The sequence below is a fragment of the Indicator indicator genome, chromosome 10 (assembly GCF_027791375.1).
Source record: "Indicator indicator isolate 239-I01 chromosome 10, UM_Iind_1.1, whole genome shotgun sequence".
In the NCBI taxonomy this organism is placed as follows: domain Eukaryota; kingdom Metazoa; phylum Chordata; class Aves; order Piciformes; family Indicatoridae; genus Indicator; species Indicator indicator.
In genome coordinates, this window is record NC_072019.1 from 17082533 (window position 1) to 17110329 (window position 27797).

The 27797-nt window shown below is 51.3% G+C and overlaps 1 protein-coding gene across 1 annotated transcript in view; it reads right to left on the bottom strand.

Annotated features, from left to right (window-relative positions):
• Positions 1 to 27797, bottom strand: part of ASTN1 (astrotactin 1) — a 61643-nt gene that overhangs the window by 11081 nt on the left and 22765 nt on the right. Inside the window, exons 2-16 of the mRNA XM_054384608.1 lie at positions 24484 to 24671; positions 20413 to 20817; positions 18899 to 19073; positions 18358 to 18465; positions 17120 to 17269; positions 16029 to 16196; positions 15799 to 15883; positions 7851 to 7925; positions 7576 to 7713; positions 7046 to 7196; positions 6202 to 6368; positions 5811 to 6005; positions 5357 to 5484; positions 2497 to 2601; positions 2136 to 2324 (exon numbers count right to left, since the gene is read on the bottom strand). Of these exons, the coding sequence (XP_054240583.1) occupies positions 2136 to 2324; positions 2497 to 2601; positions 5357 to 5484; positions 5811 to 6005; positions 6202 to 6368; positions 7046 to 7196; positions 7576 to 7713; positions 7851 to 7925; positions 15799 to 15883; positions 16029 to 16196; positions 17120 to 17269; positions 18358 to 18465; positions 18899 to 19073; positions 20413 to 20817; positions 24484 to 24671 (2427 nt within the window). The remainder of the gene's footprint in view (positions 1 to 2135; positions 2325 to 2496; positions 2602 to 5356; positions 5485 to 5810; positions 6006 to 6201; positions 6369 to 7045; positions 7197 to 7575; positions 7714 to 7850; positions 7926 to 15798; positions 15884 to 16028; positions 16197 to 17119; positions 17270 to 18357; positions 18466 to 18898; positions 19074 to 20412; positions 20818 to 24483; positions 24672 to 27797) is intronic.

Sequence of the window (27797 nt, forward strand, 5' to 3'; positions counted from 1 at the left end):
AATAAAAAACTGGGATCCAAGAGCATGGCTCTGCTCCCCTGGCGAGCTGGAAATGGATCACTTTGGGCTGACTGTGAATCACAGCTTAGCAGGTGCCCAGGGAAAGCCAAGGAGCCAGGGAACTGTTTGTCTCCTGTGATTTCTCAATCGATACTCCAGCTCCTGACGTTTGCAAACAAAGAGCAAAGGAGGAAAAGTGGCAGGTTCCAGAGCGAAACCGAAATGTGATACTGTGGGTGGGAAGAGATTGCCAGACCTGAAAAGCCTCCAAGCAGGAAAATCAAAAAGGAGGAAATTGCAGGAGAAAAGAAAGTACTTGCAATCAAAAGGATGCTACATCTGGAGGCAGCCCGCAGCGAAACAGCAGCGGGTCTGTACTCTTGCAGGTGGGCTTGGGAACAAGTCCAGACTTCAGGAGGTCTGAGCTTGCAGGATCCAGCCTCAGGTTCAGAAAGAACCCTTTCCCACACAACAGCCCTGGGAGAGAAAACAAATGTTTTCGTGGCTGGGGCACAGCAAGAGCAGCACTGTAGGCTGGTGCCAATACTGATGACTGCGAAGCTTCATGATGGAAATGATGAGATGGTCATGGTGCCTGTGAGCTCCAAACTCACACTGCCTGCACTCCAGAGCTCCTGGGCAGGGGGCTGCAAATCAAGGACACCTAAAAAGAAGCAGCTCTGCTTGGTATCCCTAATGTCTCAGCCTGGCAGATGGCTTTTGCTTGCTGCAACCAGGTTTGGGCATCAAGCAATCCCAGCCCACAGAGCAAAACACGTGTAGGCAGCATAGAATCACAGAATGGTTTGGGTTGGAAGGGGTCTTTAATGGCCATCTAGGCCAACCACCTGCAGAGAGCAGGCACATCTGCAAATGGAGCAGATTGCTCAGAGTCCCATCCAACCTGACCTGGAATGGTTCCAGGGATGGGCCATCTACCACCTCTCTGGGCATCCTGGGCCAGTGTCTCACCACCCTAAGCGTAAAAAATTTCTTTCTCACATCTAGTCTAAATCTGCCTCTTTTAGTTTAAACCCATCACCCCTTGTCCTGTCACAACAGGTGCTGATAAAAAGTCCTGTTCTATCTTTCCTGTAGCCCCCCTTTAAGTACTGAAAGGCCACAAGAAGGTCTCCCGGAGTGTTCTCCAAGGTGAAAAAAACCCAAAGCTCTCTCAGCCTGGCTTCACAGCATAGGGATTCCAACTTTCACATCATTGCTCTGGCCTATTGTGGCTGTCCTCCAACAGGTCTACATCTCTGCTGTGCTGAGGACTCCAGCAATGCAGATGGGGTCTCAGCAGAGGGGCAGAATCCACTCCCTCCACCAGCTGCCCATGAAGGTGGGGATGCAGCCCAGGACAAGGCTGTGTCAGGGCTGTGAGTGCACATTGCCAGTTCGTGTCCAGCTTTTCACCCACCAGCACCACCAAGTCCTCCACAGGGCTGCTCTCCATCTCCTCATCCCCCAGCCTGTACTGATGTAGATGCTGTGGTCCTGGTGACTGTCAGCAGCAGGCAGGCGTTAGGCTGCCTTTGCTTTTGGAAAGCTGATGTCCAAACCAGCCATCACCTGCCTGCAAAAGCCCTTGCACAGGGGAACCATCACACTTCACTGCAGATAAGGCACCGATGAGGATGTAACAGCACCAAATACCCTCTACACCATGATGGACCAGTTCATAACTGGTCTGGTTTCCAGACATTAAAAGCAGAGCAGGGACAGCCTGGGAGAAGAAAAGACATTAAAGGGAGAAGAGTTTGGCTGCAGGATGCAAGTGGAAGAGAGCAGATATGGTGGAGACAAAAGGGAGGAAGGAACAGGATTAAAGACAAATAACAGTTAAGTCCAGAATCAGGCAGGACAGCTTGGTGGGATTAGTGCCTTCGTCTCTCATGTCCCCAGGGATGTGGGTAATTATCCTCCTTTCTGGCCCAGACTACCATCTGCTGCAGTCCACAGAAGTCCTGTGGACAGCTTCAAAGGTGCAAGAGTGTGGTGTGAAGGAGAGGATGAGATGGGACACAGCCCTGACACGGGCTGGGCACTTCCCTTTTATGCCAAAAGCAAACCCAGCTTCCTGCTCCCATGGGGTGGCTGTGGGGAACCTTCCCAGGGATGAGGGAAGCTCCTACCTTTGCTGATGTCCTCATACTCCAGCCAGAGCTGCCGCTGGACCTGCCTGTTGGGATACCAGATGGAGCAAGATTCCTCAAAGCCATACACTGCCTCCTGGATGTAGTGGTTGCCAAACTGGTCCAGCAGCGCCACGAAATCTCCACGGGAGGTGGCCCCATCCAGAGAGTGAAGTGCATTGCTGAAGGCTGGGGAGGAGATGAGAGGAGACGCTCAGATCCTAGCAGACCCAAAGACCTTGCTGGCTCTCTACACGCTTGTGATGGGCAGCCAACCTCTGAGCCCATCAAGTGCCAGGATAAGGCTGTGTGATCAATCACCATCCCTTCATCTCTTCTTCCCCCAGCCCTGCACACTTACACTGGGAGATGGTCAGCTGGTTGAGTCGGACATGGTACATGACAGACTGCACCTTCCAGTGCTGCAAGAGGGGGTACCCAGACACCTCACTGAAGTTCACCATCCCTGTTGGAGAAAGGACATGAAGGCTCAGTGCCACTGCCCAGGAATGCTTCACCACAGGGATGGCTGCAGCCCATCATCCATGGCTTTAAACAAAAGGAGGAAGATTTAGACTGGATAGAAGGGAGAACTTTTATGCTGAGGATAGAGAACACTGGCCCAGGTTGCCCAGAGAGGTGGTAAATACCCCTTCTCTGGAAGCATTCCATGTCAGGTTGGATGAGGCTCTGAGCAGCCTGACCTGGTTGAAGCTATTCCCGTTCATTGCAGAGTTGTTGGACAAGATGAGCTCTAAAGCTCCCTTCCAACCCAACCACTCTATGATTCTATGGTATGCCTGGGGCACTGCAGCCAGCAGCATGGGAAGGGGTGGGAAAAAGCCAAGGGAAGGAGTGTGCACACACCAGGTCCCTCCAGGGAGGCAGTGAGGCAGTTGGAGCCATGGGTCAGCCACTCTCCAGCAATTAAAATCATGGCTTTGACAGAAAACGTGTGGGCTCCTTTCATCCTGCCAGCCCGGGAAGATAACGAGCCTCCTCCCTCCTGCTTCTTCCCTGCCTGCTCTCCAGACATGCCCAGGTGTGCTAATTATTTTGCTAACGAGAGTTGTGCTTTTTAATGAGCTGTTTGCATGCCTGGGAACGGTCACCATCACACCACGTGTGGCTAACCAAGAGCTCTGGGTCCCCTTTTGCCAGGACTGAGCTGAGCAGCACACATGTGTAAGGTGGACATCACACATCTGTCAGTGCTTCCAGTCCCTCTGGACAGGCTTTTCATCAGGGCCTGATGTGACCGGACGAGGGGTGATGGTTTGAAACTAAAAGAGGAGATTTAGACTAGGCAGAAGGAAGACATTTTTGATACTGAAGGTAGTGAGACACTAGCCCAGGTTGCCCAGAGAGGTGGCAGATGCCCCATCCCTGCAAACACTACAGGTCAGGTTCTTTGGAGCTTTGAGCAACCTGATCTAGTGGCAGATCAGGTTTTTGATCTGGATTTTGGGGGGTTTTTGGGGATTGAACTAGGTTCCTTCCAACCCAAAGAAGTCTGTGATTATAGCAACACTGGGGCTGACCAGGACCTAGAGTTTTTCCTTCTCCAGGAAAACTCATCCCATTCTCCAGACATTATGGGAGACAGAAATTCATGGAGACCAGAGCTTAGCAGCCACTTCATCCCACCCAAGGCACAAGCCAAAGTGCTTGGCTGCTCAGTTTCCACAAGCAGAGGAACACAGGGACCTCTGATCCTAGAGAAAGCCCCAGAATCCCAGACTGGTGGGGATTGGAAAGGACCTCTGGAGATCTTCTAATCCAACCCCCCTCCTAAAGCAGGGTCACCTTAAGCAGGGTCACCCACAGCAGGTTACCCAGGATCACAATGTCCAGGTGGATTTGGAATCTCTCCAGGTGAGACGAATCCACAACCTCTCTGGGCAGCCCATTCCAGTGCTCCAGCACCCTCCCAGCAAAGAATTTTTTCCTTGTGTTCAGATGGATCCTCCTGGGTTCCACGTTATGCCTGTTGCCTCTTGTCCTGCCACTGAGCACCACTGAAAAGAGTCTGACCTCATCCTCTTGCCCCCCACCCTTCAGCTATTGATCCTCATTGATCAGATCCCCTCTCAGTCTGCTCTTCTCCAGGCTCAACAGTCCCAGGTCTCAGCCTTTCCTCCTCACAGAGATGCTGCAGTTCCCTCAGAACCTTTGCAGCCTCTTTTGGACTTTCTCCAGGAAAATTCAACTGAAGGGTGCTTATGGCTCTGATTTTGGTGCCCTAGTCATCCCTTGGTGTGCCACAGCAGGATGCTGGGACACAGCCACCTCCTCCCTGGCAGCTCCTTTGCCATACAGCCAACACAGCACGTCTCTGCTTGGCAGCAAAGCACAGCTCTGCAGGAGCTCAGGAGGATACTAGCAGGCATCTCCCCATCCTTCCCAAGAAATGAAGGCAGAGGATAAGGATAAGATCCTTTGCCTTCCAGTGCCTCTCCCTTTGGTGTTAGCTGCTACCAACAGCTTCAAAGCTCTGCAAAGTGTTTATGCAAAACCAGCCCTTCCTTACTCAGCAGCTCTGCCTCTCATGAACTCATGGCGACATCCAGATCAGCTGACTGACAAGCTGAGAAGATTTTACTTTTCTTCTCTTCTCCTTTTTTATTTTTTTAAAATTTTTTGCCTTTATCAGCCACAAAGACCCAGCAGAGCAGTGGGAAACAAAGAGAGTATTTTATTGGCTTCTCTCTCCCTAGCAAAACTACTACCAGAGTCCCAGTACCACCAGCCCTGCTGTGATGCTGACCATGATGTCTTCCTTATATCCATGTCAAGGGCAGCAGAGCCCCATCGGGAGTCAGGTGTCCTCCAGCACTTCCAGGCAGGGCTGAGCATCCCCATGGCTGTGAGGTGACCACTGACACAGTTCTCCCGGTGTATCTTAGCTCTGCCCTCCCACCAGCATCTCCCCCAGGTCTGCATCTTCCTTCACACACCCCTACACTGCCATGCACTCTGCCAGAGCAACCAGAACTCATCAGACCATAGGTGTGGCCCATGGGTACTCTCTCAAACTCTCCTGAGAGCTCTGGGATCTCACATGAGACAACCCTGAAGATACCTTCCAAAACACCTTACTATCCACATTCCTCTGTTAGTAGCTGCCTGGAGTCCATCCCCTGGGAAGGGTAGATGCCAAAGCTGGGCACACCAGCAGCTGCCCCATTGGAAGAAGCATGGGTCCAGCCAAACTCACTCACCTGTGAGAAACTCAGGGTCAGGCATGGGGTCAGAAAGTTCCTCTTGGCACTGGTTCTCCAGGGGCACTGTGGCCACAATCAGCCCATCTGGCAGCTGCTGCTCCAAGCCCCGGGCAAAGTTGTTCTGCCTGTAAGTTAATTGTAGAGGGCAGGGCAGGGCAGGGCAGGGCTGGAGGACAGGGGAACTGCCCCATCAGTCAGTGACTCATTCCAAAAGCCACCCAGCACCAAGCCTTTCTTTTGCGAATGAGTTACAAAGATGTCTAGTCTCACTGGAAAGCTTCAGATACACCCTTCCCACCAATCCCTCCATCTGCTGCAAAGCTTGGCCACACATGGATGGTCCAGGCAGTTCACTAAGGTCCACCCCTAGACTGCTTCCCATGCCTTCTTCTTGGATAGGACAGCAAGGTCTGACCATACTGGGGGTCACCTCCCCATATCATCAACTCACCTGAACGTTCCTTTGAGCACCTGCCCTGGGGCCACCTCCTTGGAGTGGTTGTTGTAGCCATAGAAGAGCTCCCCAAAGAGGGTCTGGTTCATGGGCAGCTCACGGGGCTCGCCACAGTCCCCTGCCTCAGGGCACGACTCAGAGATGAGCTGGCACGACCGCCCATCCGTGCCCAGCTTGTAGTCCTCGATGCACCTGGCAAGACAGCATGGGGTCCGCCATCAGCTGAGGCCCCTGATAGTGGGGACTGGGACCATCAGACCACCCCAGCAGGGACACCAGGAACGGAGGAGGCCTCCCTCCTAAGCTACCCAACCCTATGAGCTCAGGGAGGCAGCAGCAAGGTACAGCAGTGCCTCGGGGGTATCCAGGGCGGTGAGGGGGCACTCACCCACAGAACATGAGGATGTTGTAGAGCAGAGGCTCCTCGGGCAAGGGGACCATCTGCTGCAGGCACAGCTGCTCACAGCCCCCGTTGAAGCCATCTGAGCAGTCCACACCGATGTGACGGTCATAGCAGCCCGTGCCATCCTTCATGGGACTTAGTCCTGTTGGACACTGGTGAGGGGGAAGCAAGAAGTGAAGCCTCCAGGGAAGAAATCTGGACCCAGGGATGGAGGGAGGGAGGGCTCTGGCACTGCTCTGCACTGGAACCTCAGGGGCTGTGAGATGATGATGGTGACACCATCCCTGGCTGCAGATATTCCTCCTGCCTCTTCTGCCCCTGGGGAATGCAGCCCCTGAGATGGGAGAACCCATTGAGCTTCCCCCCACCAAAGTAATGTGCTGGTGTCAACTTCACTCATGGGTACCCAGCTCTAGTGACCACAAATGCAACCCACTGACTGCCCCACATTCAGCCTCCCCTTCCCACTGTCTGGCTCTGATGGCATCCCAGTAGGATGCCTCAGCCCTGCAGACCACCCTCTCCCCACTGTGGGGCACGTGCTTTCCCTGCACAGCAAAGCAGATGCAGCAGTGACATGGGACATGCATGAATGATGTGGGACCTCCTAGAGAGCCAGAAAGCAGATGGGCTCTCACTCCCTCATGTGTGCGCAAGGGCAGGATGGAGGAGATGCCAGCCCCGAAATACCTCTTCCCACCTAATGAACAACCCCAAAACTCCCATCCCGACACAATGGGAAGGGGGGAAGGGTGCAGCCCTTGCCCCTCCACCCTTCCCCTCCTTGCTCACACCAAGGGAGACTGGAAGGTCTCTGGGGGCCACGCACCACACAGCCCGTTGAGTCCAGCTTGCGGTCTGAGATGCAGCGGAAATTCTTGCTGCAGCCCCCATTGTCCCGGGAGCAGTCACGGACAGGGCCAAAGGAGTCAAGGAGGACCTCCAAGCTGTCGAAGGAGGAGGAGGTCATCAGCTCTTCCCTGTGAGGAGGAGGAGGGGGAGCTGTGTCACTGTTCTGATGAGATGTTGTGCACGCTTGCACAGTTGCAGCTTTTGGGTGGGTTTTTCTGGAGCTCAGGTTCCCCTTGGGCTGACAGAGAGCTGAACAACAGCTGAGCTTTCAGAGGAACGGAGAAGGTACTGAGATGATGGGTGCTACCTCTGAAGGCTCAGCTTTGCAGGCACTAAAGAAGGGTAGGTTAATGGACCCACTAATCTCCACCTGCAAAATATGGGGTGGAGGTCCCAGCTCTCATCAAACCTCACGTGCTTTTAGTTGATCCTCTCACCCCAGGGACACACCACCAGTTTATTTGCTGAAACACCACCAGAACACCCTCACCCTGCCATCACACCTACCTGACCTCCACTGCATCCTCCATCACTGTCATATCAGTCTTGCACTTGGCTGAGGGGTTGATGGCCAGCTCGGCTGGTGGGATGACAAAGCTCTTGCTCAGTGGTAGCCACATACCTTCCCCCAAGGTGTAGGTGAACCTGCCAGGGAGAGCAGCAAAGGCCACGTGGCATGGTGGGAAAAGCTGAGCCTGGAGGGTTGCCTCCATCCAAATCCAAGCCCCGAGTCATACTTCTGAGCTCCAAATTGTGCTCACCCGGTTGCCTTTACCACTTACCGGAAAATCTTGTCGGATGGCTGCTCGCCCAGTACCAAGTCAAAGCCACGCTGGAAGATGGTGTATGGCCAAGGTCTGGAAGAGAAACCCAGGAGCATCACACTGGCATCATGCCCCTGATGGCATTCACAGCCCAAAACACTTCCCCTGCTTAATCCTCAGCTCATGGGTAGAGGGGGTCCTGGAACAAGATGGATCAAACCAAGGCAGGACAAGGTGATAAACTAGCCCCACAGCCAAGATCTTCATTTGGGGGTTCCTATAGCATTAGATCCTCACCTCTGCCTCAAGCTTCTAAAGTTCAGGGTAAGAGTATCAGGTGCTGCCACCAAGCCTGAGGATTTTCTCCTGAGGCAATCACAGCTTTCCTGCACAAGCACATGAATTTCTAATCTGAAGTTATTGTAGCCAGGATAAAAAAAAAAAAAAAAAAAACCAAAACAAACCAAAACAGAAACCTCCCATAAAAATCCAATTCCTGATATAGGGATTACGTGTCCTCTCTGGGATACAATGGCACGTTCCCGTCAGGCTGGCTGGGAGCGAGGGATTGCATTCAACCCACAGATTGGATTGCCCTGAATGAGGTCAGCTTTGGCCAAGGAGATGTGCTCCTCGCGCCTTGCCGACACCGTCAACGCTTCGTGCCTCTGCCTTCCAGCGCTCCTGCAGATGGGGTTTTATTCTTGCTTCTCAGGAGCAGCCCAGGCAGAGGACAAAAGCAGAGGCAAGGTATTATTCTCCATCAACTCGGGTGGAAAAGCGGTTCTGAAGAGCCAATTTAGGCTTGCAGCAAGTGCTGTGGAGGCATGATGGCTGCTGGACCTCTGCCAGATGGCACATCTGGCAGTCCACAGATGCCAACATGTCCAGGGCATGCAGCAGGCGAGGCTTGGACCTGCCTGAGAGATGGAAATCAGCACCCAGGCCATGTTGCATCCACACAGGGTGCAATTTCCAACTGTGGCTAAAATTTCTGTGATGGTGGCCTTCCAGTACCTGAGGGGGGCGCTACAAGAAAGCTAGAGAGGGATTTTTTACAAGGGCAGGTAGTGATAGGACTTGGGGGAATGGATTGAAACTTGAGTAGGGCAGATTCAGGTTAGATATTAGAAAGAAATTCTAACTACAGTGAAGGTGGTGAGACAGTGGAACAGGTTGCACAGAAAGGTTGTGGATGCCCCCTCCCTGGAAGTGTTCAAGGCCAGGCTGGACAAGGCCTTGAGCAACCTGGTCTAGTGGAAGGTATCCCTGCCCATGGCAGGGAGGTTAGAACTAGATAATCTTTAAGGTCCCTTCCAACCCATACCATTCCATGATTCTATAGCTTTAGTTGGGAAGAGGTTTCCATGCTCCAGGAAGCAGCCATGTGGTATCTCCCCAACCTACCTCATTTTGCCTCTACTCTACCTTGCCTCAAGGTCAAAAAAGGCCTCTTAAAGGCTCTCAGCTACATGCTTACATAGCAGGGGACAACCAATGCTATCAGGCACTTCTTAGTCTGTGAGGACATGGTACCTTCTGCAGATAAGCCCTGAGATGGTCTCCATACAAGACCCCAGCTCAATGAAAGGCACCTGTCATAGAATCATAGAATCAGCCAGGTTGGAAGAGACCTCCAAGATCATCCAGTCCAATGTATCACCCAGCCCTAAGCAATCAACTAGACCATGGCACTAAGTGCCTCATCCAGTCTCCTCTTGAACGTCTCCAGGGACGGCGACTCCACCACCTCCCTGGGCAGCCCATTCCAATGGCAAACCACTCTATGAAGAACTTCCTCCTAATATCCAGCCTGTACCTCCCCTGGCACAGCTTGAGACTGTGTCCCCTCATTCTGCTGCTGGTTGCCTGGGAGAAGAGACCGACCCCTACCTGGCTACAACCTTCCTTCAGGTAGTTGTAGACAGATTCCTGAACTCTGAGGAAGACCTCTAGGAGCTCAACACTGCCATTTTCCACCCACACACCCTTGCTGACTTTGTGCCTTCTGCTGCAGAAGCTGGAGTGAGATCTTGTCCAGGCACACCTCACTTCTTCCATCACTGCCTCTCTGCCTCTGCTGCTGTTTCATCCCCTCCTTCTTCTCCCATGCACCCTGCTTTCTGTGATCACTGGAGGCATCTCACTGCTCTGTTTTTTGTTGTTCTTGGCAGTTATTTTGATTACATGGTCTTGAGAGCTCACAAAGGCAAGCAGGACTGATCAGAAACAGCTCTGCAGCAGATCAGGTTAGATTAAACGGGCCAGAAATGACAGCTCTTGGCTCCCTGTCAACCTTTCCACTCTTGGTATCTGAAACAACACAACAGGGGATCACCAGGGCAGCTGAGAACCATCAAACTCCCCACATTCAACAAGTTTCCACAGCCAAAGCACTGCCAGTGAATCCCCAGGATGTTCTTCAGGCCTCTTCAATTTTCCAGCTGGACCAGCAGTTGCACTTTGCTTCAGAGCTGGACTACAGCTGAATATCCCAGAATACTTGCCAAGCCCTCCAGATTGCTGCTGGTGATGCTCTGGCCCACCTCAGCAGGTCCCTGGCCTCACTGGAACTGAAGCCCCAAATAGACAAAGCCAGAGTGACTTCCAGTGTCAAGAGCAGTGCTCCTGCTGGTGCTCGCTCCCTGCAAAACTCTTCTAGACAAGATGGATGGGATGAGGAGGCCAAGTCTGGTGCCTGCAGGATGTGACCACCATGAGCTAAACTAAAGCAGTCAGTTAGAGGGGAGCTGGCAGGGTGGTCAGAGAGGGGCTGCAGAAGGTGGCACTGAGAAGGCCACTGTGTGTGAGTGTGACTGAAATGCTACTGGAGGAGAAGGTGGTCAGGTGTTAGGTACTGGAATAGATGACTTCACATTTGGTTCCCTCACTCCCTGTGCTCCTAGGGGTTTCCAACCAGTGAGCAGAGTGATGACAGCCATGCCAAACCCCATAATGGCATCAGGTACATGTTGGAAAAGAGTGGCATGGACAAAGGTGCTCATACATCCCTCCATAGATGGCCAGGATGAACACGCCAGAAGCATCATCACAGCACCTGCACCCCTCCTGCAGCTCCAGGACCCACCCCTCACAGTGGGGACCTATGAAGACCCACCACCACCCTGATGGGGAGGTGAGCAGAGAGCAGATGTGACATGAGCATTGAGCTGCTGACTTCTCCCACTGGCAATGCCCATCCTGGCTCCTCCTCAGCTTCACTTCGCTTCGCAACAGCTTTGCTTGGGCTTCAGCTGCCGCTGCCTCTCCCCACCCCCTGACAGCCCTTCCAAGCAGCTCTTTATTAAAAATGCTAATGCTGGCACTTTCTCCCTGGGCTGCCCGTAAATCTGCGAGGAGAATGGGGCAGGAGGAGGAGGCGGATGGGCGGTTTGGTGAAAGGATCTGAAAGAAAGAGGAGCTTTTTATCTGGCTGTCCTTCAAGCTCACAAAGCCGCGGCACACAGCAGGGGATGGAGAGAGGCAGAGGGGAGGAAATAAAAAAGGATAGGAAAGGCAGGGGGGAGGGGGCAACCAGAAAAAATACAGAAAATAGAAAATCTTTAAGCAGGAAAAGTGCTGTCCTCAGCATATCAGTGTTCCCCCAGCTCCTCTGTGGGGTAGAGAGAGGGTGGTGCATGGAGATGGGACAGGAGGAGCAGGTGCATGGCCAGAAAGGGGGATACCTGGGTGCAGAAGAGAAAAGGCACTATGGGGAGGGGAAGCAGGGAAGCAGGGCATGGGGCTGCTGCACTAATTCTTGTCCTGTGCTGGAAAAAATATCTGCAAGCCTATGTGGTGGAGAAAGGAGTAACTTGTCCTGCATGAGAGGGGTTCTGGAGTGGTCCCTGTTTGCCAGCTGCTGGAAGAGCAGCCAAACAAATTCACCAAATTGCCTTAAACTAGCCTAAAACTCCTCCATGCTGGGGAGAAGCCCACTACAAGTCTTATGTGAAGTGGCTGAAGGAACTGGGCTTATTTAGCCTGGAGAAGAGGAGGAGGAGAAGAGACCTTCTCACTCTCTGCAACTCCCTCAAAGGAGGTTGGAACCAGGTGGGGGTTGGTCTCTCCTCTCTAGCAACAAGTGACAGAAGAGAAAGCAGCCTCAAGTTGCACCAGGGGAGGCTTAGGTTAGACGTGACTAACAATTTCCTCATGGAATTGGTTGTCAAGCCCCAAAACAGGGCTGTCCAGAGCAACGGTGGAGTCCCCATTCTTGGAGGGATTGAAAAGCTGTGTAAATGTGGCACCGAGGGACATGGTTTAGTGATGTCCTGGCAGTGTTGGGTTAATGGTTGGACTCAATGATCTTAAAAGTCTCTTCCAACCAAAATGATTTTATGATTCAAAGTTGAAAGGGCACATTGATAAAGACACCCAAAATGCAGAGCACCTTTAGTCTCATTGGGGTGTCTGAAAACGGCACCTGGGCAAGACCATCACATATGGATGGGAAACCAAGGTGGACCTAAGGGCTGAGATGTGGGCAGGTAGCAGTTTATTCACTAGAGGCAGAATGAGTGGATTTGACTTGGGTCCAGTCATAGCACAAAATAACTACAGGAATTTGGTTTGATGAGCAAAGATGAAGCAGGGCTGGTTGGATTACTGGAAACTTTATCCTACCCAGGAAATGTTCTAGAGGAAGAGCTGAAAAGCAGCTAATTAACAATGCATATGAAAGTAGGAAGCCAGACTGTGAACACACAAACAGCACCAGCCAGACTTGCTTAAAACAGCTGAACAGCAGCACACACCCTCAAAAAAAAAAAAAAACAATCGATCAGATGTTATCAGCTACCCACGATCAAAAAGATCTTTGTTTTTGAAAAAGCAATGAAGATTTAGGGACCCAGCACGCTGGGGATAAGATATACTGGGGAGACACGGATCTGATCTCAGCATGGTACCCAAAATACACACAACACACAAAGCCTTGCTGCCATCACCAATAAAGGTCAAAGATGAGCTCATCTTCATGAGCAAAATTGGATGCTGCTGAGTGAACAGACACCGAGTCAGCCTGTAATCACCACAAATAAAACCAAACCAACAGCAGACCTACCTAAACCAACGGGCTGACATGAGGCCTCAGATAAAAAACACCACCCTAGGGAAACAGAAGAGGTCACAGCCAGACTATGCCGCTGCCAAGCACACCAAGGGATGTGGCAGAGTCCCCCAGGCCATCCTCTGCTGACCTCTCCTTAGCTAAGAGCTGACGTGGCTTCTCCAGAGACTTGCCACCTGGTTTGTGCTACCAGCAGCTGCAGTGAATCGCTTCAATATTGGAGGGGTTAGGAGCAGATTAGACAAACAATGGTCAGAAACGATTCAGACAGAGCTGATCTCACCTTGGGATAGGGGAAGAGATTAGAGGATTTGCAGACATCTCTTTCAGGTGAGCCTGTGGGTCACCTTCTTAGGTTAGAGCTGGGAGCAAGCCAAATCAGTGTGACAAAAGACAGCCTGGCCTGGCAGCTCAACCTCCACCCCAAAAAGCATCAAGTTACAAGTTACTCTGTCAAATGGGCTCTGACAAGATGGTTCTGATGGAACAAAAAGAGTTCATCACATAAATGACACCGTGGAGGTCACCTTGGGCAGGTAGAGACCTCCACCGTCACAAGCTCTTGAAGGCAGAGCTGTGCCAAGCAGCACCTGGACAACAGAAAGAGATCCCAGAGCAAAAAAAATCCTCTTTAAACAGCAGCATCATGACACTTGCTGTGGACACATTCTCAAGAGCCCCTATAAATAATGGAAGCTGCAGGCAAGGATGGGTCAGTGTGGTTTCAGCTGCTCCCATTTTCTGAAACAAAAATCTGACTGGTTCAAGGAAGAAACACAACATTCACAGAAATGCTATTTCAAACAGCTCAGCAGAGGAGCTCTCAAAGGGTGGTGCTTAAAAAACCCTGATAGTACAGCACTCAAGCCTTTGAAACATCCTGAGAAAGGGCAGAAGGACTTTGATGGCCTCACCACAGTCTAGGGCTGTGTTGCTGCAGAGGGAAAAAAGATCTGCAAAGTTTCTCTGTCCCAAACAGAAGGTATGTTGGAAACGCTGCATATAACTCATCATAACCAACTTTGGTATAGGAGAAGGGCCTGAAGAAGACTTGCAGCCTGGCCAGGTATGGACAGTGTTGCAGGAGGAAAGGCAGAGGCTCAAGGATGAGCATGGAGAAGGCTCCTGTGGGGGCACTGGAATGGAGCTGGGTTTCCCTGGAGGAACAGAATGGGTCCTGAGCACCTTTTGGGTTGGCATGGCTGTGACTAAAGCTGGGTCCAGAGAGGTCCACAAGGCAGGAAAGGATTTGTCCTTTTTCCCAGTTCAATTGAAAGTAGCTTTTTCTCCACATTCCCTTTAGACAATGGAGCAGGTAGATGAAGAATGAGCTAGAGAAGAGCAATGTGCATGGGAGGAAAAGTGTGAAGCTGCAGTCCCACACCCAGGAGCAAAGAGGAAGAAGAGGGAAAGGAAGCAAATACTTCTCTACCTAGAGTTATTAATTTTTACCACCTGCCTCAGCAGGCACAGTTGTTTGCCAGCTTGCTTTTTGCAGGATGGTGGCTACAACACACTGCTGGTGACTCTGACCAAGGCACTGGCTGCCACCAAAGCCATCTGTGGTCATGGGTGGCCGTAGGCTCTTTCCAACTCATTATGAGACATTCCTAAATCCAAAACAGGGAAGTCCCTGGCAGGAGAAATACCCCAGTCCCCATTACCCAGAGCCCCTGACTAGATGAGCACAGAGGGGCTGAAGACATATGTGTTGGACACTTGTCCTCTGGGGACAAACAGGGCAGGGAGCTGTATTTCTATTTTCCCACCCCAGCAGCAGTACCTCAGAATGGTTTGGGGACCTGACCATGCCATCCCCAGCACAGGGCCACCTGTGTCATGTACTTCACCCAGTCCCCAGCCTGCCTTGGGGCACACACCACAACATCCACCCTGGTCTCCCATGCTGGGTTTAATTGCTAAATTGGTTTTAAAATTAAAACAACCAGAGATGGGGCTGGAGGTGGAGCAACGGTGCTCTCCCCAGGCCAGAGATCAAAGGGAGGTAGCTGGGTCTGGCCAGTGTGGACAACCCCCCATGGATGCCATACTCCAGCACAGTGGCACAGCAGGGGTGCTGCCAAGCCCAGCTTTTGATGGTTTTCCCTCCCTGCTGTGAAGACTAATGACTTCAGAGAGGGCATCTTGCCATGCACGGGGCTGCTGCAGATCCAGCTGTGCACAGACACAGCAGGAGGAAAATGGGGGTTGGTAGTTCTGGTGCACCTCAGACCTATGGTTTTGGGGGTGTCTTGGCTTTCTGTACACTATTTCCAGCCATGTCTGGGAGTCCCCATCTGCACATCAAAGACCCATGAGTGTCAAGGACCAGATGGAACACCCCCCAAGGGTCACAGAGAGATGGGAATCCTCCACTAAACTGCTATTGAATCATCAGAAACATTTCCCATTGCACTTCCAGAGGTGTAAAGCTGTGGAGCAGGTTGTTGCTTCAGGCCATGGTATCAAAGTCATCTCATCCACCCAGTTTCAATGACACTTCCCTATTCCACAGCCTCCCTCCTCTGCTGGGGACCACAGCCCGACCACAGCCCAACCTCAGCCCCTCTGACACCTCACACACCCAAACTGAAAGCCCCGCTAAGTGCAGCATGCCAAGGAGAGCACCCACAACGGGAAGAGGAGCAGCCCCAGACTTGCCCAGGGGTGTTTGAAACCTAACAATGGCCTCTTGCACATCATCTTTGACCATCTCAAAGGATGGGAATCCTTTCCTGCCACAGCCCAGCTGTGCACCAGCAGTGCAATTCACCGAGATGCCTCCAACTCTTTCAGTCAGGAGGACCAGCTGCAGCCCTGCTACGCTGCTGTGGAAGCCCAGCAGTCCATGTGAGAGTGGTGCAAGCCTGGGCAGGCTGCAGCAGGTGCACTCACCCCTGGTTCGTTCCCCACTCGTTCCGAATGCAGAGGTGCTTATGCACAGGATCCTTCATGTAACCTTCGTAGCAGAGACACTCACCTACAGAGAGAGGTGGGACACCAGGAACAATGAGGGCACGGTTTTCCACATGCTTCCCTCTTGAACCCACCCTGTGGGCACCCAGCAGCTCCATTCTCACACAGCCTCTTCCCACCAAACCCACCCCAACCACTTCACCACCTACCAGTCTCAGGGTCACACTGATGCTCACAGGGATCAAGGAGGCGCCGGGCGCAGAGGTCCAGGGCCCAGGGCCCGCTGGAGTTTTGCTGGGAGAAGAGGACAACCTGCGCCGGGTTCAGCCAGTCGCTGGCATCCAGCTGGCTCCCCTCCAGCAGGATGAACCGGCTCCCTGCCGCCAAGAACAGAGTCAGTAGCTTGAACCCTCCATCCCATGAAGGTCCCCTGCATCCCATAATGGACCCCATCATCTTGGGATGGTCCCTTTCACCCTGTGATGGATCCCTCCATCCCATGATAAAACAGAAAGATTTTTTTGGTTGGAACAGATCCAGGCATTATCCACCCTTTATCTATCATCCCATAACAGACTGTCTCATGATGATTCCTTCCATCCCATGAAGGTCACCTCCATCCTGTAATGGACCCCTTCATCCCCTTATGGTCCCCTCCATCCCCTATCCATCTTCTCCTTCCTAAGACAGTTTTGTCTATCCCACAACAACCCCCTCTCTTCCACAATGAATCCCTCTATTCTGTGTCCATCCCCTCTGCCCTAGATGACCCCCTCTACCCCATGCCTGTCACCTCCATTCCATGACAGCCCCCTCTATCCTGTGACTATCCCTGCTGTCCCACAACAGCCATGTCTACCCCACACTGTCTCACACCTGTCCTCTATGTCCCACAGTGATGTCCTTTGTCCCATAATGGCCCATTCTATCTCACCCCCATCACCTCTATTCTATGCTTGCCTTTCCCCATCTCACAATGGTCCCCTCAATCCTGTACCCATCCCCTCCATCCTGCTATGTCTTGTACTGGTACCCTTCCATCCCACCCTTGTCCTCTGCATCCTGCATTCATCACCTCTGACCCACAACAACCATCTCCATTCCACATCTTTCACCTCTGTTCTCTTCCCACCCTCTCTGATCTATATCTCTCCATCCCTCACTCCCACACTGATATTCTCCATCTCACAATTGTCCCCTCCACCCTGCATCCAGCCTGCCTCTCTCCTCTCCATCATTCCCTCCACTATAGATTACAAAATGGAGCAGGTGGGGGTGGGCAAGCCCATGGGGGACTCACCATCAGCAATGAGGTGCTCAGGGACATGGAGGGTGATCTTGACAACAAGGGGGCAGCTCATGTGGGAAGAGCACACCAGGCTGATGACGCAGCTCGTCACACTGATGAGAGTCAGTGTGGTCTTGTTCACAGGGCTCCGAGGGGACCCCACTGGGGAACACGCAAGCACAGTCAAATTTGAGACATGGGGGACCCTGACATTCGAGATCTGCACGCTTTGGGTGCAGCCGAGGGATCTTGGGGTGCAGACACCCTATCCAGCCCCTGGAAATCCAGAGACAATCCAATCAAGTGAAGTCATTTCAGATTTTCAAGAGCATGAAACAGCCTTTGCCATGGGATCCACCCTCCCTCCTGTTATGGCTGGGATCTCTTCAAGTCCCCACAACCTGGGCTCTCCCTCAACCCTGCAGCTCAGCATGCCAAGACCTTTGCATCAAAAGGACTTTAAAGCAGAGCAGAGATACTAAGAAGAAGAAAGGTAAGTGCAATATCCCTTTTTTTTTTGCTCCCCCTCCTTCTTCTTGGCACTTCTGTCAGGGTAATTTTGCCATGACAACAGCCTCCTGCATGCCTTTGAGAAAGCACTGGAGAACCCTAACCACTCTGGACATGCAGGTCTTTGACTTTTAATCTCTCATCTGAAGAAGCTGAGTGGAAAAAGCTGGCTGGAGGCTGAGTGATCCCCTGCAGAGACAAGCCCTGAGCCAGCCTTCCAGCACCCAGCACTGGGGGTGAAGGAGAGGGCTTCCAGTTCCACCACTCCCAGAAATGCAAGACACTATCCAGCAAACAAGGCTTGACGAGGGAAAACAGACACAAAACTTCCTTCCTGGAGACCAAAGAGATGGTGCAGGGCAGTGAGGTGAGACTCCTGACAGGGGACCAAGCCTGTCCCTATCCTCTGTGGCACATACAGCTTCTAACTGCATGGTGCTGGAGCAAACACAGGATCTCACGGGGCAGCCCTTCAAGTGTGTTACTCATGAATACACACCAAAGCCCAGCAGAAGCCTCCAGCAAAAAATCAGAATACATTCATCCTCTCCCGAGAAACTCCACTGGAGAGCAGTAGCCACCTGTTGTAGGAGCAAGGGACCAGTACGTGCCCATGGCAGCCTGGGTGGCACCTGGGTTTTCCATCTTTTGCTGATGGAATGTCTCCAAACCTAGAGATATGATGGCAACAAAGGCAAGAGGAACCACAGCTCACTGCCCACCTCCACATCTGCACCCACCTCGGCTGCGCCTGCGGCTCCGTGAGGGGTCCGTGTAGAAGGTGAGCTGGGGATCCGTGTCTGCCTCCGTCCCCGAGTCCCCCTCAGGGTTGAGAAATGCTGAGCCAGCTGCAGAGGACACCAAGTGTGGTCACAGCAAGGCTGGCACCATGCCACCCCAAGCCACCACGTTACATCACCTTTTCAGGGCAAGCCTTGCCTTGAAGACCAGAAGCACTGTCTACTGGGTACAGCAGGTACAGTACCTTCTCCCCTTCCCACCATGCACAGTCACATCTCCTGCCATGGCTCCCTTTACACTGCAACTTTTCCCCGTGCCAGTATCATGAAATATTTACCATGGCCACCACCCTCTGCATCTTTGCAACCAACCAATCCAACATCACTTGCATCCTTGCAGACACCAATTTTTCAGCTTCCCTCCACCCAACCCCTCCTTTCCATGCTCTTACCCAATGTTTGCCCTATTTCTTCATCCCAAGGGAGGGTGAGTTGACAGAGTGTGGGTGGAAGCCCAGAGCACCTCGTCTACCCCCCCTACCTCGTGCTTTGTTGTTGATGCGTTTGCGTTGGCTGCTGGAGGTGTGGGACAGCAATGTGGCCTGCTGGTGGTTGGAATCCACAGGGCTGGTGGCAATGATGTTGTCCTTGTACTTGTTCATCAGGGACAGCTTGGCATTGTCACTGCCTGAGCAGGAAGAATTGAAGGCAAAAATCTTTCAGGGATGAGGATTTTTTTAAAAGGAGGGAGACGAGACAAAAAGAGATTTCCTTGGGTCCGTCACCAGCATCTGCATGAGGCAACCAGGGTGCCATGGCCAATGGGGCCAAGCTGTCCCCAGTGCATCCTCAGGAACTCCTCAAAACTTGAAGGGGATCAGCAGCTCTGCCAAGCTAGCCAGAAGCTGAGATTTAACATTCAGCCTCTCAGCACTTCTGTGCAGCCAGGTCTGGGAAGAAAAAAAAAAACAAATCTGGAGAGCTTTAGGAGGCATGCCACAGTTTCCCAAACCATGTCTCAGTTAAGAAGGCTCTAGACTAGTGGCTCGGTTGGCAATGTGGCGAATGAGCAAGGGTGTTGCAAGCCTCAGAGAATCCCTGCTGCTGATAAGACAGAGATAACACTGAATGGCAAGTACTGATGGCAAGTATGATTTTCCTGCTACAACCCTCAGTTGACGAAGACACTGGCAATTCTGGGATATAGAAGGGAATTTGGGGTGTCACCATCAGGCAGCTGGGAGGAGAAACTATTCTGGTTCTCCAACATGCCACAGGAATGACAACCCTTCCCTTCAGATCTCCACCCCACATCGTCCCAGCTATGGCCCATTCAGTGGGGACTGCTCTCAACTAGCCACAAGCTCTCCCAGCAATGGAAACACCTTCAGAATGCCACTGACATCTCACACACAATGAAAATCCAGAGAAATAGGGAAAATGCTTGAGGCAATGTGTGTGGAAAAACGGAGAGACGATGAGTTGGAAAAGATCTAGCTCAGCCCATGCTTGTTCTGGAAAACATGTCTTACAAGGAGCAGCTGAGGAAACGGGTTGTTTAGCCTGGTGAAAAAGAGGCTGAAGGGAGACCTTCTGGCTCTCTACAAACTACCCTCAAGTAACAAGTGATAGGACAAGAGGAAATGGCCTCAAGCTATGCTATGGAAGGTTTAGGTTGGCTATTAAAAGAAACCTCTTCACTGAAAGGGTTCTCAAACACTGGGACAGGCTATCCAGGGAGCTGGTTCAATCACCATCTCTGGAGGTGTTTAAAAGATGCAGAGATCATAGAATTGTAGAACTGTTGAGGTTGGAAGAGACCTTTGAGACCAAGTCCAACCACACACCTAAAGCTCACAATCCCACCACTGCTGCTAAGCCACTACCACTAAATCATGTCCCTAAGCGCCACATCCATATCTCTTTTAAAAGACCTCCAGGGATAGCAGATCCCTGGAGTGGTGCTGAGGGACATGGTTTTACACTAGACTTGCTAGGCTTAAGGTTGGACTCAACCATCTCAAAGGTCTTTTCCAACTGAAACAGTTCTATGACTCTACGCCCACCTGGCGTGAGGTCCATGCTGGCCTTCTCGTTGCAGCCCTGCAGCGAGTCCAGGGTGCGGGTGACCTGGCTGGCGAAGTCCTCCCCTCCGTTCATGCACTCGCGCTGGAGGTGGTGCCGCAGGTCGGTGATGTCGTACTCGTAGCCGTCCAGGATGGGGGTCTCGCGGATGCTGAGCGTGCCGCTGGAGTTGTGGCCCTGCACGCGGGCGTTGCGCAGGCTCTCCCGCCCGTGGCCCCCGATCAGCACCGAGGGGATGTAGTGGATCTCGTTGGCTGCCTCGGCGCTGGCGCTCTTCTGGGGCTGCGGCACCCGGCGCCGCTTGCACCACCTCCGCCGGGTGTAGAGGATCATCACCAGGCAGAGGATGGAGAGCAGCAGGGCGATCATCCCTCCCTGCGGGCACAAACACGGGCAGGGCTCGGATGGGGACCAGTGCCAGTCATACCCTGGGGATGCAAACGCCTCAGGAACACTCTGGGGTGGCCAAAGTGAAGGCAATGGCCAGAGCAGCTTGGTCATGCCGATAAGGGCATGATTTGTGCCCCTTGTGGCCAATACCACCAAAGGAATCCTGGGGTGCATTAAGAAGAGTGCGGCCAGTGGGTCAAGTGATGTTCTCTTCCCCCTCTACTCTGCCCTGGTGAGACCACATCTGGAGTACTGTGTCCAGGTCTGGGCTTCCCAGTTCAAGAGGGACAGGGAGAGACGAGTGTCCAAGAGAGGCTACAAGGACGTTGGACTAGAGCATGTCTGATAATGAAAGGCTGAGAGACCTGGGGCTGTTTAGAGGTGTCCTGTGTTGGGACAAGGGGCATTGATACAAACTGGAACCCAGGAAGTTCCACCTCAACATGAAGAAAAACTCCTTTACTGTAAGGATGACAGAGCCCTGGAGCAGGCTGCTCAGAGAGGACGTGGATTCTCCTTCTCTAGAGACTTTCAAGACCCATCTAGATGTCTTCCTATGTGACCTGCCCTAGGTGATCCTGCTTTGGCAGGGGATTTGGTCTAGATAACCCCCAGAGGTGCCTTCCAACCCTTACCATTCTATGATTTTATGATAAGAAGATGCTGGCACAAAGAGAGCCCAGCGCTGGCCAAGCGCTCCCAGCTGAAGCCTGCCTCGAGGTGGACCAGCTTTGAAGTCACCAGTGAGGCATGAAAAAGCAGCATTTAAAGCAGAGCATGGTTTGTTCCCCTTTCCCACAACACGCCTTTGAAAGCTGAGATCAGATTTATTCCAGGCAAACGCTCCTACGGGCAACTTTTCTTCTGACCCATTTCCAACCACTTTCAGTGCTGTCACTCTTGATCTTGGGAGATTTTCCCAGGGTATCCTGCAGAACTTGCAACACAGATTAAAGGAGATCAAGGCTCCCGACAGCCAGATGACTGAGGCATTGTTTTGGGAAGACCTCATGGGGAAGAGACCAAAAAAAGCTCCTGCCCCTCAGGGATAGACCATGAAACTGCACCTAAGCCTTGCTGCTACCCCAAGGCCACCTTCCTGTGGAGGCATTGTCACTGCTCACAGAGGTGGTGAGATGAAAGCACAAGATGGTTCTTTACACCCAGAGCATGTATTATTATTATTATTATTATTATTGTTATTATTATTATTATTATTAAAATAACAGTGGAGAGCCAGCTAAGAGCTCCATGTCTATCCACAGCTCCAGCCCCCCTCTTTTCTATGCAATAAGTGATCTTGAGAAAATAGAATAAAATAATAGTAATAATCTGCTCCATTAGGATAAAACATTAAGGGAATTACTGAATGAGAAGCAGGAGAAGCAGCTGGAAAAGAAGCTCTAATGGCCATTATGGCTTAACTTTCTTTCTTTCCCAGGATAATGGAGCTGTGATGCACCCTCACAGCCTCCTTCCAAACTTCCTTTAGAAACAAAGAAAGGAAACCCAAAGAAGCTCCAGTGACTGAGGAGACAAGCAGCCCAGCAGAGGGGGAGGGGCTGGCTGGCATGTGGCAATCTCTCTGGCCAGGAGACATGGTGACTCCACCATCCCTGGAGGTGTGGTGCTGAGGGACATGATTTAACACCAGATTGAGTAGCGTCAAGGAATGGTTGGACTTGATGATCTTAAAGGTCTTTTCCAACTGAAACAATTCTACGATTAAATCAGAGAAGTTGAGGCAGACAACATCCACTGCTCTCCCCTCATCTACCCAGCTGATCACACCATTATCAAAGATTGGTCAACCATGATTTCCCCTTAATGAATCCAAGCTGACCATTCCTGATAACTTTCATTTCCTCCACACGCTAGAGATAACTTCCAGAACAAGCCTTCCTTCACCTTGCCTGGTGAGTGGGCTGTAAGTTCCTGGGTTCTCCTTCTTGTTCTTTTTGAAGATTCAAGTGACTGACTTTCCTCCAGACCTCAGGCACCTCTCCTGTTCTCCATAGCATTTCAAAGACGATGGATTCCCCACACACCAGAGATCTTTGCCATATGCCTGTGCTGGTAAACAAGGGAGACCAAGCTAGAGACTGAATCAGGTTGACACCCAGGAGGATTGTGGCTGTAGGGTCTCAAATCAATTCATTATTTAATTGAAACTGATTTTTTTCTGCCCTGATAGTCTGAGAGCTCCAACTGTCCCCGAGGAAAAGCAACCTGTAGCCACCTGAGCTTTCAAGAGGTTCCAAAGGGAGGATGAAAACCAGTGCCAGCGTCCCCTTCACCCACTGCTCACTGGAGCACGAGAGAGCAGCACCTCAGACCCTTGGTTCCTCTCTGTGGGAGCACAGAAATCCTATTCTGCCTTCATCTCCCCCAAAGTGACACTCAGACAACAGCTATGAGAGGAGCCCTGTGCCAGACACTCCACGTGTGGCCTTCTGTCACGATGGATACGGACCCTCACTCTCACTTCTCATGGCAACCACACAGGGAAGAATGAAAACCAGCCTTGAAAGCTCCATGTGATCTGAACTCCTGGCACGAAAGCCAAACTCTATTTGTCAGGGTGTAAGGATGCCGTTGGAGCTGAGAGTGATGGAGGAAAGGGGGGAGAAGGAGGACTTCATCTGTATTTACACATTTTGGCATGAGAGTAGTGAGTTGCAGGCATCCTTCTCATCAGCTCAATAAGGCTTGTTCCAAATGCTCCTGTCTCAATCTTGGGATCAGAAGTACCCAAGAAGACCAAGATCACAGTGGCAGAGCAGGGCCACCCTCTCCTGAGGTGATGCTCTTGCAGAAGCAGCTGGGAACAGATAATAAACCCCAAGATAAGGGTGCAAAATGAGGTTTGGGGGTGAGTATTTTTTTTTTTCTCGAGACTAATCAAGCACAAATGATGGAGGAGAAACCTGGCCTGGGGCTACAATCGAGGCTTTCATTAGGGCAGGCACCATTAAACAGCCTGTTTGCAGCCTCGGCAACACATTGTCTCTGGCTAATTATCTTCCAGTGGCACAAAAGCCGTCAGATTCTTCACATTTTCTCCAACATAACAAAAACAAAACAACCACAAACCACAGATCCACCTCCAACATGCAGCTCTTGATCTCGCCCTCCTTTCTCTGCCATCAAAACCTCATCCCAGCGTAGTGGGGGAGAAGAGCTGTGTAGCCTCCACACATGGAATGCTCCTGCTTGCTGCACGCTGAGAAACGGCGACCACGGGGTTGCCATGCTGATAAGAGTGGTGGTGACAGTGCCCGGTGGCACTGTGACACCCGCCGAGTGCTAGAGCAGCAGGCACCGAGCATCCACCGGCCAAAGGGCTCCTGACAAAGTCAACCTGAATTAACCTCAGGGTTAAAGCAGTTGAGACCTTCAAAGCCCAGCACCTCCCTGGGGATAAAGGCACCCAAACACATTTGAAAAACGATGGAAACTAAGGGAGAGGTTTCAAGCAGTACCCTGTACATATCATCATTCAGAGAGGTGCCCAGGGGATCTTAACCAGTTCTCAAAGGTTGTCCCGGTTCTCCATCCTAGGGTAGATGGGGAAACACATGGCTTTTAAAAACCCCTGTATTTCCTACAGGATTCTGGACACCTCACTGGGGCTACCTTCCCAACACCTACCATGACAGAGATGTGGAGGATCCTCAGCTCCTCCTCTGCCGACTCGGTCTGGGGCTCGTCTGTGGGGTCAAAGCCGGGCAGGTTGGGTGCCCCATCTTGGTGGTGGATGTGGAAGAGCAGTGTTCCATTCTCCAGCCACTGCTGCCGCCAGCGCACCAGTGGGATGTCATCCGTGTTGCCTGAGATCTCTGCAAAAGCAAAGCTGGTCATGTGGGAAAGGCAGTGGGGAGGAGTGAAGAGGGACATCAGCCTCTTCCAAAAAAATGGTTGGAGAAACCAAGGGACGCACACAGCAGGATTCCTCCAGTCACCTTTTGCTGACACCATGGCTGGCCCCTACACCCCTGAAGGGTTAAAGTGGAGTAAAATACAGATGTGGGCCCCTCCAAAAACCCCTATGTGGTGCAGGGACAGAGCACTCATTGACAGCACCTCGGGGCCAGACCTAGGGAATCCAGCAACATCTCTCTTCCCTAATTTGGGTGGATTTCACCCATGTGCTTCATGCTAAACACAGCTCCAGATGTGGGGAGCAGAGGATATAGGACAACTTCACAGTGGCTCTAATGGGATAATTGAGACCATGTTACAAATGATTGCAGACAGAAAAGACTTCCCACTCTTTGTGAATGGAGAAACATGCCAGTGGCTGTGATGGCAGCTCTGGCTCTGACCGAGGTGCATTCAGAAGTCTGCAGTTTTGAATCATTTCTTACAGCTCCCCACACATGGCTCAAGCCCTGAGGTCTGTGGGGGTACCTCCACTGTCTGCCCAATTTTCCCCAAGTAACTTCAGCTTCAGGGTCTGGGGGCAATGGGATGGATGGACAGAGTTCATCCAAGGAGTGATGGCAGCAGAGGATACCCAAGCAGGAGGAGCAGGTGAGGACAGGGACATGACATGCTGCAGGACACTAAATACCAAAACCAACCAAATTCACCTGGCTGACTCCAGATTTCAGGGACATCCTATGGCTGGGTCTTAGTGAAAGGGAAGGAGACACCAGCACATTGCTGAGAGAGATGGGCACTGCTTTAGCCATCACCTCCCTCTCAGACCAGACCACCTTGATCTCAGCCATCAGTTAAGCTTGCCATGTGCCATTAGTTTTTTTCCCTGAAAATACACCTTTTAATTGCATCGTTGGAATGCTCATGAAAAGCATGACAAGCTTCCTGCTGAGATGCAGATCTCCCTCCTGCCTCTACCCCATGGGAATGGTCCAGCCAGGATCTAGCCAAACCCATCCACTCCATCCCATTCGTGTGTTTTGATGGCAATATAGGGGAGAGCCTGGCTGGGTTCACAAATCATCATCTTTATTTTGCTTGTTTCATGCTGCCTTCAAATGAAAACTGGAATTCAATTACAGTGCCAAAAAACAACATTTTAAATTTACTCTTAATTAATTTCATTAGGCTGCCTTAAGTGAGCTAGCTAGCTAGGAGGGAAGAGGAAGGGGGGAGTGAAAAATCTGCATTAGGAACCAGGTTCATCCTCCCAAACTGATTTGATTAATCAAAAGAAACACTAGCTGCAGCGAGTGAACTGGGAGGTTGTTCCTGCTCAGCACAGGTCATGTTTCTGGAGGGAATCAATGTGTGGTGAGTGTCCCAAGCAGAGAGATGATGAACTTTCCTGCATGCCACCAGGAAGCAAAAACAACAAGAGTCAACCCATCTAGGAAGCCAGAAGCAGTCAACCCATCTAGGTAGCCAGAAGCAGTCAACCCATCTAGGTAGCCAGAAGCAGTCAACCCATCTAGGAAGCTACAAACACTTTTGAACTTCCCTCTAAGCACCAAGCTGCAAGTTTAGGCACAGAGATCCCCTGTGAAAAGCTGGTCAGGGTTTGAAAAAGCAGCTCTCCTCCTCCTCCCACCTGGTCTTTATTCATGGGCTGAAAGTGGAAAAACAAGCTTTCCTGCTTCTTCAGCTCCCCATGGCTTCTCACCTTCACATGAACCAGCTCAAATGGAGGAAAATATTCTCCCTGCACCTGCCTGCTAACGCGAAATTAGGCGCAATTAAGGCAAGAGCTTTTATACACAACAGGAACTCCACATCCTGACATTTGGGAAAATGTAAATACCAGCATTTACTCCATTGTCAGGAGAAAAAAAAAATAATAGATCCTAAGTAGATGACATTGTGACATTTCGAAAGCTGGAGTTAAAGATGTTTTCCCCCTGATCTGCCATATCACTGAGAAAGCAGCACCCTTCAGCTCATTAATAGTTGAGGAGAGCTCCTTGGTGGAAGTTATTTAAATGATTCATGGATTATAGTAAATTTAAGCCTTAAAATAGGTTGTCATAATTTCAAATTTATTTAAACAGGCTTATTTTTAAAGAGAAAAATGGATTTCAATAGAAAAAAAAAAGCAGTCTTGCTTTTAAAAGAGCACAATCCAGCTGCAGAGCCCCAGAGCGCTGTCCTCTTCCACCAGCCATCACACCACGACCCTGCAGCTGCATCACACTCAAGTCAACAGGGCTAGAATAGAGGAAATCACCCCAGAAATCAGGCACCGTCACCCCAAACTGGCAAGCTATGATCCCTTCATCACACCACAAGACAAGGCTGCTCAACTGTATCTGCTCCTGCCCCAGCCAAAGGCTCTTGAGGCAGCACCTGCAGGAGTGAGCTTCATCCTTGGACCACCTCCTTTACCTGAGGATCTTAGCAATCTGCTAGCTGTGCCTATCCCACTCAATTTTCTGCTTAAAACAGTTACAAATATAAATGCTTTCCTGCACCTGTGAAGTTCACCTGGAGTTTGGTTCAAGCAAGAGCAAGATCAAGCTTCCTTTTGAATGGGTAGATTCCTTTTTGCTGGAGCTGGGTGGATTTATACCTGCTTCATTACTGAGGATCCCAAGACATGTTGAAGACCAAGACCAAGCTTACTCCCTAACACAGCATCTCTTTGCTCTTTGCTCTTCCAGTCCAATGCATTCCATTTCCAGCTTTGTCTTGCTCTACAAGTAGATGTCACCTGGTGGGAGACACTATAGCAACCCATGTAGCCAACTGGGCCCATTTATCTGGATGGAGTTCAGCTTTGCCACGGGGCTGGCATGTGCCGATGCTGCCAGCCAGCTTATGCTATGGGGACAGAAGACTTCAGAGAAGTGGGCAGAAATAAAAAAAAAAATAAATAAAGAGCAGGGAGGGGAGAGGATAATTTCAAGTTCAAAGTTTGAAAGATATTGATGACAGGCCTGGTCCCTGCATGGCTTTCATTAAGGCCTTGGCCATGAAGCCATTAGCACCAGTATTAACTTCTTGCACCTCTGTTAAAAAATAGCCTG